Below are 17,261 nucleotides of genomic sequence, written 5' to 3' on the forward strand. Positions count from 1 at the left end.
ACCTTTCCAGTGTTGTGTGTATGGTCACACTTAGTTGATGAGCGTAAAGGGCGGTCAGAAGGAGTGAGACTTTATTCTCTGCTAGGGACACGATTACTGCACCTTATCTTTACATAGCAGATAATTGTTTGTGGCTATTTTAAAGCTGTATTTATATATTCCAGAAAATCATGTACATTGCACCTTTAATAGTCACTCATGGATTGCTGGTGCCTCTTCTTTCAAGCTCCTGTGCTTAATTCGACTGTCACAACTGTGCTCAAATGCTACCGTGGTACTTGTATTTCGCACCAACGTGTGTTTTTGTAGCACCATAAAACCGTCGCATTTAACTCTTACACTTATTTGTTGCCGTCTCATCTTGATTTTCAGCACATTAAAACCCATTATGTCTTCACAGTTGCGTTTCTGATTGAGTAGTGCTGAAAGCCGACAAGGTTAATTGCTCTCTAGGTTTTTTTTTTTAATGCTTCCTGGAAAAAAAACTGAATTCTACGAAATTGAGTTCTGCCAAATGGAAATGACACACGATCCAACAAATACGACTGCAAAATTGCTCAGACTTAACTGCTGAACTGGAGGATAGTTGGTTATGGCTATTACTAATTTACCGACTTTTTTTTTTCCACTTAACGATCCACCTGATCAGTTGACAGGCATAAGAAATGCCATTCTATCTCTGTATCTAGGCCTCACATGTTTTCTGCACCGTCTGGAGTCCCTCCTGAAAGTGAAAGTGTGTCATCTAGTGTATGCAGCCAACAGCCACTGCTCCTGAGCTGTTCTGGGTATTGGGGGATTACATAAAGCAAACCGACACGCAGCGTGGAAATGGCTTCCTATCAGTGTGTGTTGCGTGCGTTGCTCCTCCTATGGTTCCTCTCGCTCCCTGACAACTGAAGCCTGAGCATCTCCAAAGACTTGCACCGTGGGGAGCCTTGTTTTGCATTATCATTAAAGACACATATGGGGTGTGAGAGACTGCGGCGCTCGCATCTGTGCCACACCGGATCAAAAGCTAGGCCTACATTGTGCGAACACACAGCGTTTCTGTGGATGCATTAGCGAGAATTTCGGGCTATTTTGTATCGCACATTTCGCAGGGATGCACCCAAAAGATTAGGATGAGACAAGCAGCATCACAGCCTTCTTCGCTGCTTCTCATTTTATTCCTAGGAAGCAGCCGAGTGGCAGCATTTGACAGAATGTGAAGATTTTTTTTGGGGGGGGGGGATGCAAGTTTTCCATCAGAGCATGTCATCCTGTGAGAGAGGAACCAGCTCGTCTCATGCGGCGTCTTCAATAATATTACTTGGAATGAGCTGTACTTGAGCTTAAAAGATGCAGCCTCATATAAGAACAAGTGTTAGTATGTGTAGTTTTATATTAAACTAGAAAAAATCTTTATCCTCACGCCTACTTCTCTCTCACTCTCGATGCAAAGACATATCCTGCACATCCTGTTTCTTATGGAACAAACAGTAAAAGCATCATCGGTGAGAAACTGAGAACAGGGGATGTGTCGACACTAGAGGCAGCAGAGACACTTGCCGATGTTTTACCATCTCACTCAGCAGCCGGTGATCAGTCCAATCAGATATGGTTGGAAAACTTATTACCCCCCCACCTCCCCCCCATATCGCCCCTTTTCTTCTCTCATTATCCTCCACGCATCTTGATTCACGTCTCCGGCAGTTAAATGTGGATGACGGCCTGTTTTAATCACCGTGGATGAAGATGAGTCACACTTTAATTGATAAGCAAAGGCGATCAGCACACAGATGAAAAATATTTTCAGTTTTTTTTTTTTTAAATAATGATAGACAATATTACAAACACAAGACATACAGTAAACATGTGACATTACTTACAAATATAGAAAAAAAAATTATGTTAATTACAGCTTTCACTTTCCTAATTACAACAAAAAGGCCACTGGAGTTAGTGACAGCATTACCACACCAGACACGGTGTTGAATTCCAGCATTATTGTTTGTTTACCTCTTAAATAATCATAGCGTCTCCACTGGGAATTGTTTACCATGACAAACAGAAGACATCAACGAGCTTTTTCAAAAACATCGCTTCATGGTCCATTAGGGTTGGTTGACAATACGATTCACCGCTTTGCAAGATCAACTGCTTCGACAGATCCCTGGAAAATCTGTGTTTACGACAGGTTTTGGATGGAATGGAAACTCTGCATAGCCCGCCGCAGAGATAAGATCCCAAACCGGCAAATATCTATTTCATTCCTGCAACGTGCACCATATCAAATTAGCATAGAAAATAACGCCACAGTAAAAATGCTTTACTATGTAAGACATGGCTGGAATAACAGATGGCCGCGGGGAACAATAAATAACCCCTTTTAATAACAGGATAGAATATTTATACCGCACTCAGGCTCAAGACATAAACTGGCGGAAATGGAAAAGCTGTCACTTCTTAAGTGTTCGATACATAAAGCATGAGCACGCTATTAAAAGGGCAATTTCACCTGATCCTGGTGAATGTGGCGTGTCATGGATGATGCACGCGGAAGGCTTCGTGGGAAGCTAAGGGGACCGTGAACTCCGTGTAAACTGTCTCTACCTGTTACTGTTCTGAGGCATACAGGGCTCTGATATGAAGACCACCCAACACAAACACAAGCTGACCATAATCTTCCTATTGGTCCTTCAGTCCATTTCACTTCTCCCCTTGTTCCCATAATCCTAACGAAAAGCCTCCAGGAACTACTAGAAACTTCAACCCAGGAATTATGTCTATATTCCAAAATGTCTGGAATGTATTTTCTGCTTTTTCTATCTCCCACTTATCCTTTTCTGAGCATACATTCAGAATCAATTGCAAAAAAAATCTATTTCAGCACGATCGTCCCCTCAAATCCATTCCAAACAGAACTCCTTTGAGACCGCCGGGCCAACAGCCTGTCAAGGTTAATGGTAAGGAAGAGGTCACAAATTGCTTCATTCAGTCTCCTCCATTATCTGCTCCTGCTGTCAAAAACTGTACTCTTGACGACTTCCGTTCATGAATCAAACCTCAAGCGCATGAGTATACAAGTGCTCATCGGAGGAGGATTTGGCTGGCGCGGGTCCAAAAGATAAGTCCTCCACCGCACAACTCTGACACAGAAATGGAAAAAAAAGGGGGGGTGATAAAAGAATTGGGAAAGGACCAGAAAAATCAATCAGGAAGCCATCTGGCATCCCAGCACTCTGGAGACACCAACAACTGTCTGCTCCTCCGCTGTGTTTCCCCTCAGTCCCGTTGCGTAGCCTGAGGGACCGCCACACAAGTGACCGCGGCTCGAGCTCGGATCTATAGTTGTCTGTTTGTAACGGATGAGCACAGAGGCAGCGCGCACGAAGCGGTGCAACCCACCAGACTAAGATACATACTCCCAGGGCGACGCCTCCATGCCTGTGCTTACGTATGCAGACACTTTGTCACCACCCTAACAACTGCAATCGTCCTGTCTCACGGTGCGAGTACATACATTCAGAGCATTCTTCCCATTCCCAGAATTACATTATAATATATACTTTTTAAAAATATATATATTAGGCATTTTCTATGGGTTCCACGTGGGCAATTATAACAAGAAAGTAGATCCTATTTTTACGATTTCAGTGTGATATGTGTGTAGAGAATCTTTAAAATAAGTTCAATCTAGAAAATACATCATTTTAAAACAAACCCACGTGAAACAAATCCATGAAATATGGCTGATTGAGTCTTCTCAAGCTGCATACTACTTCAAGAGCACGAAGTAGACTTACATAATATTGGGGAAAAAAGTACAAAACTGACTACAAAAGCTGGCAAAATAACCATTTCACCTCAGTTAAATTTCAAAACTATTGTATTCAAAGCAGAACAGAGCAAGACGGGAGTTTCTCCTGTAATCAGTAGTTAGGTGATTAAGCTGAAGAGGTCCTAAGTACTTACATAATGCCTGTCATCTGGAGCTTTTTTTTTTTTTCTTCCTTAGCCACCGCTATGTAGGAGTAGAAAGCACTCACAATGTCCTGAAAAGGTTCCTAATAAAATACCTGAAGGTTCGTCCCACTTTCTCACACAAACAGAGAACACGATGTAAGAGGAGAATGCCCAGAGAGGAGCGTTGGCCCCCTCTACAGGAGAAGACGCAAACATCATATAACACCTCATGACGTGTCTCTGAAAAAAGAAAAGAAAAAAAAATCACTGTAATGCCAGCCACTAGCTCATAAGAGGCTCCCGAGTTTGTTGACAGATTTTTGAAGCAGTTGTTGGATGCACATGTTTCTGTGTGCCTCTGTCCATGTTTTCGTAAAGCAAAGGAGCTCAATTGATCTCCCTCTCAAAGACCGCAGCAGCAGTGGTGTGAAAAAATAAATGATGCCAGCATGTGTAGTTGTGCATTTTATCGCTAATTCTCAAACATCTCCTTGATTAGAAAAATAACGCATATTCCAGAGAGCCCCCGGTGTCCCAGAAACGTATAGCGTATATGTACAAAGTCCTTCAGAAAGTAAGCACTTATCAGTATAATTTACAATTGGTCCATTTCATCCAGCTGGCACAAAAAAATGTGCAAAGGCTTAAAGTTCGGAGGGAAGCACAAAAGCGTCCTCCTTTGGGCTCCTTTTAGAGCAAGGCAAACATATCCAAAACCATTCTGCAATTAAATCTGCTTTCTCATCTCACTTTTCAGGATGTGAGCAGATTTAATTGCAAAATGGATGAAAAAAATATAGAATCCCTTCTATTCTTGGTTCACACTATTTCATTCTCTCCTCAAAGAACCACTTTTGGTGGGAGCTGTTGGAGCAGGGTTGGAGTGAGGGGGCTGGTGTCCCGTTGTCTGTCTTGTCTAGCGCATGAACACACTTCTGGCTCATGACATGGAGAAGTCTCCCTTCCTGAAAACAAACATTTAGGAAACATTCATTACAAAGAAACTAAAACACAACAGTTTTGTCAAATGGTCAGCAAGTAGTTAAAACAAACCCAAACGATTAGTACTGCATGTGTGAGGAAACAAAACAGCAGCTCCGTGATGTTCACCATTGTTAAACAGCATCACTGTCTTTAGAGCTCCAAAGCTTAATATTGGAACACAGACAGTCCGCCCTGATTGAGTTGCACATTTAGTTACCTTTTCATGCGTGTTTGTTTGCTTCGGTTTCCGTTTTCCCACCTCTGCATCTAGCACCCTTGTTACATGGATTCCATCTTTTTTTTTGGATCCCATTTACATTTAGATGGCGCGGCTGGGCTACTGACATTGGTGCGCTGTGCCTACATTCAACACATGCTAAACACTACTCAGCATTGTGTGGTGAATATCCAGCTTGATGGTACTCTCATTTACAGTTTAGTATCAGCCACAATGGTGCTCAGCACCTCTGGAGTGTCTCTGAAATGTGCTTGGTGTGAATTAGATTTTTGTCCTGGGATTCTCATCATGAAATTCTCTCAGCTTCAAACCAATGTTAACACTTGTGATTTACATCATGTAGTATGAATCAGAAAACAGACAAACTTGCGCCTACAGGGCTCCAGCATGCAACATACATCTGTTAGGTGCGACACTGGTCACACTGGTTTGTGAGACAAGATTGTAGCATGTCCTGATAGTCTACCTGGGAGACGTTTGAGCACGTCCGTACAATTAAAGCTTCAGAAAACCTGAGTGACACGTTCCCCATCTAAAGTCCACACGTCTCTGCACGCACATCTGTCACGCGACACCATCGACAACCCTTCAAGTAAATTACTAACCTGTGTAGACACTCTCATTATGTATCGCAATTATAAGCACAAGAAACTCTTCCTGTGTCGTCCTTTGCAGATGTATGAATGGCAGAGCAGCCCCCCCTTCCCACAGTGTTTCAGCATGAGACAGCAGCAAACCCAAGGAGTCACAAATAATATTTAACACTGTTTAGAATATAGCCAAAGGCTTAGACCATCCTTATGAACAAGAACATGTTCAATGTACAAACGTCTATCTGCACCTTTATTCCAGTTTGCACTCATTCCGAATGGGAACTGACAAAAAATGTTACACTTAAAATGTAGTATTTCACACCAAAAAAGCTTTGGGTGCACCTAAATCATGTGCTGGTGAATCTAAATGGAAAAAGTTAGGCATGCTAGTACAACCAATGGAAGAATTTAGCCCTTAAATAAACAATGTGTAGTACGAGAAAGAAAGAAGAGAGGTTTGAAGGTGACTGGATGATGGTGGTGGAGCTATATATGTTACTATGAAGCGACACCTATGGTTTGCAAAAGGAAAGTAATAAATAATGTCCATCAACAAGAAGTCAGAAAACTCATCAGGAAACTGTTTCGTGGTCCCCGACTCTGATTTCATCTTACACTTCCCTTATTCTCCCAGACGGCGACCGAAAAGCTCATCCTGTACTTTTCCTGCCACCACATTACCTCTTTTCTTGCCACCCTTTGGATTTAAAACATGCAGACACCAAAAACAGAAATATACTTTATGCCTCACCTTGTCGAAGACAAATTTCTGGTCCACTGGTACAGACTTTCCTTGTTTTGAGCACAGCTGGACAGTCAGGTAGGTACTGACGCTATCGCCCGCAATGCATCCAGCAGGTTCCCTTGTGTTATACCGGATCTCCCCATGTGAAGAGTATTCAAAAAACTGTTGGAGAAGATGAAACAGCTGTGTTATCGTGTAAAACCCTTTGTGTAAATTATGTAAAGTCAAATGTCAAAATGAAAGGAAATGAAAGTAATATTAAATTCATTAACTTGCATTATCATTGTCATATTACTTTTTCCATTTTCATTGCCACCATATTTCAGTTAAAGCAGAATGTCATCTTAGTCATCGTCAGGGAATTTGTGCATGCACATGAATGCATAAATGTACATGTATGACTCGGAAATAGATGTGCATCAAGAAGTAAAATGGACAGAAAGATGTCTTGTGTGCTCCCAGACAAGTGCTGAAGGTGTGTGACTCTGGAGCATGCAGAGCATTCTCATAAGGCAGACAGCACAAGCACTGCAGAGCCCATTTTCAACAAAGATGACATCAGTGTGTGTCCACAGAGGGGTTCTGGATAACAATTTCACAGCGCTTCCTGGATTACTGACAACCACAAAGGAAAAGGCATTGGGAAATGCTCCCTCCCTTTGTATCAACAATGCCAGTATATCATTTTGCAACCTGAGATAGGTGTGCAAGTCTATTATTCTCTGGTTTGTAAAAGTACAACCACAAGCCCGTTCTTTCAACTGTGAAATAGGATAATTATGTCCTCACTTTAAGGAAATCTAAGCAGCTATTAATGACCGTGATTACTTTTGTCTACGGTAAATGGAGAACAAGGAGTCATTGAGAACAGGAAGAGATGGGCGGCTCTGGTTTAAGGTTAACATAATATGTAATCAGGGCTCCAGACTGCGACCAAAATGGCCACATTTGCCACATTTTATTTAGTGTACGAGTTCAAATTTCAAGCAGTTGCATTGGTGTAAGTGCATGATGATCATTAAGCTGGTTTAGTGTTGCTGTAACTGGCACAGGCAGCTACTGTGTTAACCACAGTGGTGGAAAGTACTACTTTTATAACTTTGGTGTACTGCGCCATTTACACTTAAAAATGAGGTCTTCTCGTGAAAAACGTGCATGCGCTGTTTGTTCCGCTCATAGAAAAAAAGTGCATGTAAAAAAAATCACTCTGTTTCATCTTAGACAAATCTGACATGAGAACGCCCTAGTTTAACTCTTTTTAAAGTCATTCTTGGTCGCACACTCGTCTGAGCACACCACAGACACCAACAGCAGCTACCGCAGCCTTTAGTGTGGGGCGAACATCAGTAAATTGTAGAGTATATCGACAAGAAAATGTTCAGCAAGTCATGTTTTGCCTGTGACTAGGTGGAAGATGCGACCAAATCAGAGAGTTGCTCGCACAGGGGCTACCAGTGAAAAAGTTAGTCTGGAGTCCTGGTAATGGTGGTGAGAATCAAGGAGGGGAGGGTGTAAGGGGACGGCAAGTAAATACATGTGATCAGGACAACAAGAAATCCCATTAGACTTAATTTAAAACATCAATGCAGCCTAAAAAAAAAACATGCTCCATGCAAAGTGCGCAAACACACACCACTGTGGTCATGGAAACGCTCTGACTAGCTTTAACTAGGACTAAGATTGATCACCTCCACTGGTGCGTAACGGTGGTCTTATGTTCAGCAGGGTCCTGTCTTTATGGTGGCTGCACCAGGTGTTGCCATTTGTCTTTGTGTGCTCATATAAAGCCCATTTTCAGCCTATACCTTGAGAAAATTTGACTCGACACAAACAGTGGGTGGTGGTATAGTTCTTATGTTAAATTTGGAAAACTGAAAACTAATAAAACAATGTATTGAAGTCGAAGAAGTTTGAATGTTCTCCATGCACCTGCATTGGTTTTATCCTCGTGGCCCCCTAAATTTCGAAGAGTGAAGACCAAACCAACATCTAAACAAACCTCTCTACCTTTACATGCCAATCAGCTATCTACCGCTAATGTTCACCGTTTTCCACAATGCATGTTTATTTGGTCACTTTTTCAACAAGCTAAGGAGTGGGTGCTTTTTCACATGATGTCGAGAAATATTTCATGGCATGTGGCCTGAAAGACTGATGACCCATACCTGGTTCTGGCCCATGCCGTGACACGGGTAGAGGATGACCCTTTGGCCCACCATCTTGTGTTCATCTGCAGGGTTGTAGTCGAAACAGTAGTTGGTCTTGCCCCGGTTCTTTAGCTAGCAAAGGACAGTCACATCAGTGAATCTTTTTTTAAAAAGTGAATCTTATTGCAGGGAAAGAGCACACTTTTGCATTCCAATCTTTTTAAGAAGTGTCGTGTGTACACTGCTTAATCCCATTGTTGCTTACTGGTTAGTCGATTATTTAAACCATCAGAAACTTAGACGTGTGCTCACCATTCCAAACATGCCTGGTCGATCCTGTGGGATGTGAATATCAGGGTAAATGTTGTCTAGATACCACCTGAAGTTTTTACAGCCCAGCTTCTCTCTAAGCATCCTCCGCTCTGTCACGTCTCCAAATGCCTCCTAGAAACAAAGACCACAAATGAAAGTTCCATTTCATCACTGTCATTTCACTTTTCTGTCTTAACACCCTGAGAATAAAAACAACATAAAGAAGAACAGAGATGCTTTCATATGAATATTACATCATGAAGTGTGAATCGCTGCCATTTTGGCTCTCTTATAGTCAAATTAAGACCTTATGTGCGAACACTCCCGTGTAATCAACATCAGACAGTTCATACGTCAAAGAATATCTCTTCATAGCACGGCACTGTGCTGAGACAATACACAACAGCACCATCTACACAATTAGAATTCGTGCCAAATAGTAACACCCTCTCAAAGAAACCTTTCCACAAAAATCTAACAATACTAGTCAAACAAGTGGATCGGCTTCTATTTGAAGTATCAGCTTGTGCAAACAGTGTGTGCTTACCTTTATTCATACATAGTTACACACACACACACACTTAATAGATTAACCGAGACAAGTTCATTACAGTATGTACAAGAACACTCAACTTTTATGTGCCAGTAAGCATACGCTCACCACACCTTCCCTGCTGTAAGAAGAATACTGTAGTACTGCAGGATGATGGATGACAGTGGCTTGCCCAAACACAGCCCTAATTGGCTCTTCATCAATTTATTTGGCCATAAGAGTGATTCCCAAAGGAGGCAGTCCTCTGTCAATAAGTCCAGCGTGGACTATCAGATGACAGTGTGGGCAAGTGCAGCATGTCAGGCCAATAAGACATAAAGCAAGGACCAGCAGAGGTGCCAATGACAAGCAAAGATAACGATGACTAGCAGCCCAGGGGCCATCCAGCATATGGATCAGAAAGTGGTCACTAAAAAGAAAAAAAACCTGAGGGAGCAACTAGAAGCTAATTTGATGCGCAGAAGAGCACAGAGAGGTGCCAATTAGTTAAACAGCAGTGGACAAGAACCATCAGAGGCATGTTTTATCAGAGCTTCCCTTTTATTTGCATCATCCCTGAAAATGATGGCATTGAGGTCACTGCTTTATAACTAATTAACCAAGAGTTGAGTAAATGTAACTCATGTAGACTGACAGGTACCTCATCAACTTGACAGCATCAGTGACCTGTCATCCTGCAAAACCCAATACATTGTGTTTTTTTGCTCTGGGGGCAGGATGAATGAGTTGTAGGCAGGGAAAGTATGCATTAAAAATTAACCATAAATGTATTGGAGCAAGTTATCTAGCTCATAAGATTGGAACCAGGTCAAAGTCTAACTTAGTCACACCTTCCCTGAAGTTCTCATTTACACAGATGCATTGCAGAATTTATCTCAGGTGAATGTCTGAAAGCTCCCCAGGAAAATACAAGAAGAAAAAAAAAAGTGCTTTACATCCTCATCACTAAAGCAAATGTGTTTGGACTAAAGGAAGTGCTCTTAAATGTTTTAGCTGATGGAATCTTCTCTCTTAGCCTGGAAACATCTTGGCAAACACACCCAGAACCCAGGGCTCCATCCGCAGCACAGTTTCAGATTTATTGACCTTTCTGACTAGTCTCTGCCTACTCACCTGCAAACGATCCAAAGCACTGTCGCTCACTGCACTGGCTCCCAGTTAGATTTAGAAATGATTTGAAGATTTTATTGTTTGATTTTGAATGTGTTAACTGGTTAGTGCCTCCCTACCACACTGATCTTTTGACTTTACACACTCCCAGAAGGTCACTGAGGTCTGCTGACCAGAGGCTACTGGTTAACTTGAGATCAGGCCTTTGCAGTAGCTGCTCCTGAGTGACTTTTGATATTTTACTTGTGCTGTTTTGCCCATGTTGTGTTACCAGTACTGTTTCATACTGCTGTTTTTTAGTCGTAGAGCTTTTTTGGTCAATACTTGTTGTTTTTCAATGTGCTTTTAAATAAACTGACTTGACTCCTGTTTAAAGTCACAGCAGAGATTTATAATTTCTTCATATGATTCAACAAAATCTGCATCTGGGCATCAGAAACAATACAAATCACAGAAAGACACTAACAGAAACAGCTAAATTAGCAGAACAAATAGTGAGATACCCCTGTTAGATGCTGAAAATTAGAACATAAAATTAAACCCAATATATTTTTAAGAATCTTGTATGCCTAAATACTCATCTACCTGTACGTCAAAGCACAAGCAGATCAGCTGTGCTTGCTTAGAGGCTTTAGTGTTATTACCTTTTGGCAAATCTACCTCCTCTTAGGGAGATGAGCGCCACCTGATCTGTGTTTAGAGAGCTTCTCCTCTTAACTACACTGTCACACACTGGCCAACGCATGCACACGCACAAAAGCAGGGCACCCCACGGGTTAGCGTGGCTCTCATCCTTTCAAGGACAGGTGGGTGACACCCGCTGGCACAAAGTGACACGGAAAGGTGGTAATCACACACCGGAATGCCCTGACACCCCTGTCACCTTGGGTGTCTGCCACTCATGTATCCCAAGTGTCACTTAATCAGGGGAGCTTTTACAGCACAGCGGGGGAGCAGCGAGTGCGTTTGTGTAGTTTCTGACAGGAAAGAGTGCATGGAAGTTTTTTTTTTTTTGCATGTGTGTGAAGTGAGACTGAGAGTGTGTTCATTGGTGAAATCAAGGGACTTATCAATCAGACGGTGTTGTGGTGAGTGCAGCTGCAACAAATATGCTGCGTTCACAATACTCCATAGAGAAAACAAGTCATTCAGTCATTAAATAAGATAAAATGCCTGCTTGAAAAACAGCTCTGGTTGTGTTAGATACCACTAAAGCACACGTACACGCACACTCGCACCATCTGTGCAGACTCACCAGTCGTGCGTGGGGGTTTCGATGGTAGTACATCTCCTTGTATTCATCCATCCAGACCTCAGCTGCTCTCACGCTGTTTGCCAACGCTTTGCTTCGTGAGTAAGGGGCCTTTTTTGGGAACACATGACCCACATGGGAGCATGGGTGGATCTCCAGGCTGCCTCCACATTGCCAAATCTAAGAGACATCAACAACACCACCACCACCACCACCACCACCACGAGGATTTGGTTAGCCTCTAAGCCATGATTCAATCAGACAACACAAAGCACAGCCTTGTTGTGGAGAAGCTTGGAAACAGAAAAGCTGTTTTGTTATTAGGGAGACATATTTTTGGGTCCTCCCCTCTGGGAAATTGTGGTTATTTTAGAAAAGGGATGTTCAAATTCTTCACAGCAATTAAAGTATTAAACTTGTTGGCCTGTTTTCACTGGTTGTTTAGTTAGAATTCTTTCATTGTGGTTTTCACAGAAAATGAGGAGTCGTCACGTGGCTCTTGGCAAATGCAAGCCAGGCCTGAATGTCTTGTGAACTGTGGCTTGGTGCTAAAAGGAGTGCATTTTTATGGCAATATGGACACAGTGTGTGCATTGTGCCTATTTTCCATAAAGCTAGGGGCCTGCAGAATACATGCACTGTATATGTACATGCAGACACACAAAGAAGCCTGAAATCCATTTCACATACTTCATCTTTTTCCTTTCTGCAACTGCACTTACAAAGTATGTATTGTCAGATGCAGTGAGCACGCAGTTGGGACACACTACTTCAACATAATAGTGCGCCTTAAGCTTTGACTATCTATCTATTGCAGTGTTGTAGTAAATCATCTGTCTAAGCATTCTCGGCTGTGACACAAGCAAGACATCGTGACATATGTGATGTATCTTCCACCGTACAGAAGATTAAAGGTCAGCACGGTCAGAAAATGCTAGCTTGTATACTGTAAAATGGTATCATAATCCATTTGATATACTATAAACAGGTACAAACTAAAACTTCGTCTGGCAAACGATCTGGTGTTTCTTACCCTAAAAGAGAATTCTAGGTTCTCTCCTCCCCACACCTCCATCCCTGTGTCATATGTCCCAAGGTAATGGAAGTAATTCCTGCCCACAGAAAACAGACCCCCTGCCATCGTAGGAGACCTGAAGACAAAAACATGACAACAATTAACCTGCATTTCATTCGCAGATGAGACAGATAGAATTATCTGGAGACAAAGAAACTAAGAATGTCAGCTTGGTGTTTAGCACCAACTGGGAGTAGCAGTAAGAATACTGTAATAATGTACTGACTGTCCTGAAACATCACAAAATATATATATATAAGGGATTTGGTTCTGTTCTCTGTTGTTGAAGAGTCCTACAACCACACCTGATCACGTCGGTGGGCGAGCTACGGCGTTTCTGCTCGTACTCTGGGACAGTATGCCAGGTGAAGACCAACCGCCAATCAAACCCTCCAATTTGAGGTTCTGCAGAGTTGCCTAAATACTGGAAGGTGTTCCAGTCAATCACATCGATGACAGGACACACTACAGCTGTCGGCTCCTCTTTGATCCTTGTGGAGAAAGGAGAGAGAGAGAGAGAGAGAGAGAGAGGCCGTTGACAGAGGGGAAGTGGTGTTACAGAGCAAGCAATTTGTTCATCTCAAATGTCTGTGTAAACTTTCGGTGTTGCCTTTGCTCGATAGACAGTCTAGAGCTGAGCTACCTGGGTGTGAGTCAGCCACAAAACAGAGCTCCTGCAGCTTCACTTTGTGACACTTGGACTAAAAGACCGTCTTTCTAAAGGCCACACTGTGACAAAATACTCAAGGGGAAGAGTCCTTTCTTTTCCGGATGACTGCTTTCTCACCTTTGAAGCAGGGGCTCTAACCAGCCCTCATGACACTCGCAGTGGCAATCCAGGAAGGTCAGGACGTCACCTGTGGTAATGGACGCCCCTAGCAACCGGGCCCGCACCAGCCCCTCCCTCTTTGTGGCGCGGATCAGACGCACCTTCTTCAAATCTGCGATGTACCTCTCCAGCGGCTCCTTCAGATGAGCTTCAGGAAATTAAAGAGAAAAGCAGATAAAGCATCTAAAAAATGTGCTATTTCCTATGATTTTATGAAGGCCGTGACTGTATTGAGCGCAGAAATGTTTCTCAAAATCGCTTGAAACGCTGAATGAATAAATGGAACAAGGACAACAAGCATAGCAGAACTAATAAAATCTGCTATGAGCTTTAAATAAGCGAGTCAAGGTAATAAAGAAAGACGTGGATAAAGAGTGTTTGATACAGAATGGTTGAATTCACCATGCACTGGTCATTTATCTCTGAAGCAGGCAGTCAAGACACGACCACCTGCTTTATCTTTGATCTTTGGATGGTTCCAATAATGATTTTTGGGATTGAATTACAACATATTTTTACGCTACATATCTATTATGCATCGATTTTTTTTCTATTTATGACTGGGAGATGTTTTCAGCCTCCATCCCTCCTGCTTCTCCAGTGCACTAATTGAAAACAAGGCGAGATAGTGACATCATTCATTGGTTAGCATGTTCAACACTCTGTATGCGTAATTGACTTCAGGGCAAAGGGAGAGGCAGGCATTGCTTCATTTAGAGGCTTAGAATCCAAAATGTTGTGGAACCGCTCCCTTAGAAAATCTACGTCCCTGTAGTCTGGGTACAGAACAGACAGACACTGAATGGTTTGAACTAAAACACATTGTTGTCCCTGAGAACAAGCACAGCTTTTGTTAATTTGTAAATAGGTCAGACAGTGCTGCGTTCTTGCTTTTTCTTGTTAGAAATATGACGACCAAAAATACATCCAAGCACACAGCCTTCCAATACACCAGGCAAAGAATTAATTACCGTCAGAAATAATCCTTAGAATATTTAAATATTCATATGGAAGATAAAACAATGCCCAGGCATGTAACATTGATATCTGTGGGACTAGCTTGATGCCTACTGTATCTGATTTCCCTGCAGCTCTGTTTGACTTTCCAAATTGCCATCATGTCAGTCTACCTTCCTCCCTTCTACCCATCTCACAAACAAGTGACTGCCACTTACTCGTGTGATTCCATGTGTTAACCTTTATCAACCTTTCTGTCCATTATGACTGCCAGCGACCCTGCCCACAGCCCTTTTGCCTATCAGTCCACCTGTCTGCAACATGCGGGCTCTCTTTACGAGCAGCAGAGGAGGTTGCAGTTTCCCAGGTTTTGCAGTTGTAGAACTGGATTTTTGGGACTCTTTGTCTTTCATGATACCTACTGAACTGGATAACTAAGAGAGTGGCATTCAGCCTATCAAAAGAAAGGAATTCATTTCTGGCAGCATACTGTAAATACCGATTGTTAATCATAGTTTGTTTGTTTAATACTGAAAACAGTTTTAGTTTGATAACAGAGTTACTGACAGTTTGTCAGAGACAGGGTGTGTCATGCTTTTTGCCATCCTTTCGAAAAAACCTGTGAGATTTTGTGACAACAAAGGTCATAGCATATGAGTTTACCTGATAATTACTAAAGTATGCAAATTACACAACCTGCTCAACGCACAGCTCTGAGCAACCAAGTTAACTGCACATCAGAAAGTCTTCTTTTCTGTAGAGTAAATCTTTAATGCTAATACTTGTTAGTTAGTGAGTCGTATTTGAGTGGGGGAGAGGAGGTGGGGGGGGGACTCCCAATATTTGGACAGATGGTACAATTTGGGTGGAATGTTGGCACACTTTAGTAATCATCCAATTCAGTAGGTGCAGTTATCCTGAACAAATAAAGGCCCTACAACTGCAGCCTCCTGTACTGCAGAAACAAAACCTGGCTCTTCACTGTCTGCGCCTGTACCTCTGTCACTGTAGTCATCCACCAGCACCACCTCTTTCAACAGGATGTCAGGGGAAGTCTCCAGCACGCTGTGGACCGTCCTCAGCAGGGTGGACCAGGCCTCGTTGTAGAAGGCGATCACCACGGAGGTCGTCGGCAGAGACCTGTAGTCGTACTTCAGCTCTCTGCAGCTGTTCGGAGAGTGTTAGGGCATAAATAAAAAGAGGTGAGGCTGCACACGGATATCCTGATGGGACACACACTTGAAGTGCAAACAGTGGAAGACAGCAAAAAGCAACTGGACTTCCCACTTCTCATCTAAGAGGCTTCTTCAGTTCTGCACCAAGAGGCTTCTTTGGTGCTGAAGTGAAAAGGCCTCCTGGATAAGAGGTGAAATAAGAAAGATCTGCTTTTTTTTTAACTGAAGCCCTCATGACCAGGATGAGTGAGTGTACACAGGCAGGATGGCAGAACACACTCAGATATGGCAAGCTGCAGTTACTACTCCACCCAAACAGCAAATGACTCAATAGTACTCCCCCTTTGTGGCATGCATTAACTTGGGTTATAACTTTACATCTAAACTGCATGAAACTTCCCCACTCAGAGACAGTTCAGATGCAAACAGCTGACATCTCTGAACTTACAGCGGGTGCCATCTCTCCGGCAGCCTGCGGTGGAGCGACACTTTATCACTGACATAAACGTTAATCTGGTGCTTCTTGAGACTCTCCTCTTGCTCCCTCCTCTCCTCCTCGTTCAGCTTCAGCTTCACAGCTTTGCCCATTTCTCCCAGGACGTTGAGATCCAAGGGGGGCCTCTCGTAGACGGGCTTCTTGAGCAGCTCGTTGTCCACCTCTCCTCCGGGGGCTTCCCGTCGACCAGCAGCGCCCACGTCCCCGGAGTTCAGCCCGACAAATATCAGATATCCCACCAGAGTGGCACCGAAGAGAAAAGCGAGCAGCTTGGGTCTGTTCCTTCTTCCGCAAGCTGCCATCGTGTCGCAAAGTTAGGTCGAGGTCTCATGCCCCGAGCGTCCCAAGGAGCTAGTTTGAGCCTCGTCGCGGTCCCGTTTCGCTACTTCAGGTTCGTACTTTGAGGAGAAGTCCAGGTGGAGAGTGTACGGAGTTTGCGTCAAAGTTGGTTTTCATTGTGAAAGTCCAACCAGGAGTCTCTGAAAAGAACTTGCGGGAGTAGAAAACACTCCCCCTCCTCCTCCTCCTCCTTCTCCTCCTCCTCTTCGTCCTCCTCCACGGTGAGCCACAGAGGTGTGAAAGATTAGCAAACAGATTAGCCGACGGTTATCTCCCGGGATTAGTTAGTTAGCTGCCTTAACCTGTTGGAGAAACGACAAAATCTAGGTCAAATCAAAAGCCCTCCTCCGCTGTTTGCTTCACTTTTCAGCGACGAAAGTGAATTCAAATACTAAATTGTCTTCGTGTTAACAGGGTTGTCATAATTTGCGAAACAATGCAGCCTCACCTGTTGTTTGCGGAGCAGACACAAACTTTGCCTCCAGGCTACTTCAATTGGCGTTGAAGT

The 17,261-nt window shown here is 43.1% G+C and overlaps 1 protein-coding gene across 1 annotated transcript; it reads right to left on the reverse strand.

The window, feature by feature from the left end:
• Nucleotides 1-1,732: 1,732 nt before the first annotated feature.
• On the reverse strand, nucleotides 1,733-17,261 carry galnt12 (UDP-N-acetyl-alpha-D-galactosamine:polypeptide N-acetylgalactosaminyltransferase 12). Its single transcript, XM_008295495.1, has 11 exons — nucleotides 17,202-17,261; nucleotides 16,367-17,055; nucleotides 15,741-15,910; nucleotides 13,745-13,934; nucleotides 13,263-13,448; nucleotides 12,916-13,033; nucleotides 11,886-12,062; nucleotides 8,968-9,099; nucleotides 8,674-8,787; nucleotides 6,515-6,670; nucleotides 1,733-4,913 (listed from the first exon to the last, which is right to left on the reverse strand). The coding sequence occupies exons 2-11, from the start codon at nucleotides 16,714-16,716 to the stop codon at nucleotides 4,773-4,775; spliced, it is 1,734 nt and encodes a 577-aa protein (XP_008293717.1). The 5' UTR covers nucleotides 16,717-17,055; nucleotides 17,202-17,261; the 3' UTR covers nucleotides 1,733-4,772.

The sequence above is a fragment of the Stegastes partitus genome, unplaced genomic scaffold, assembly GCF_000690725.1.
Source record: "Stegastes partitus isolate 25-593 unplaced genomic scaffold, Stegastes_partitus-1.0.2 Scaffold1053, whole genome shotgun sequence".
NCBI lineage: Eukaryota > Metazoa > Chordata > Actinopteri > Pomacentridae > Stegastes > Stegastes partitus.

Excerpts from the sequence above, each read along its gene's own strand:
- galnt12 (XM_008295495.1), bottom strand. The coding sequence starts at position 16,716 with ATGGCAGCTTGCGGAAGAAGGAACAGACCCAAGCTGCTCGCTTTTCTC. Across the intron at positions 13,449-13,744 it reads TTAGAGCCCCTGCTTCAAAG|GATCAAAGAGGAGCCGACAG; the intron begins GTGAGAAAGCAG and ends TTTCTCCACAAG. Across the intron at positions 4,914-6,514 it reads AGAAATTTGTCTTCGACAAG|GAAGGGAGACTTCTCCATGT; the intron begins GTGAGGCATAAA and ends GTTTGTTTTCAG.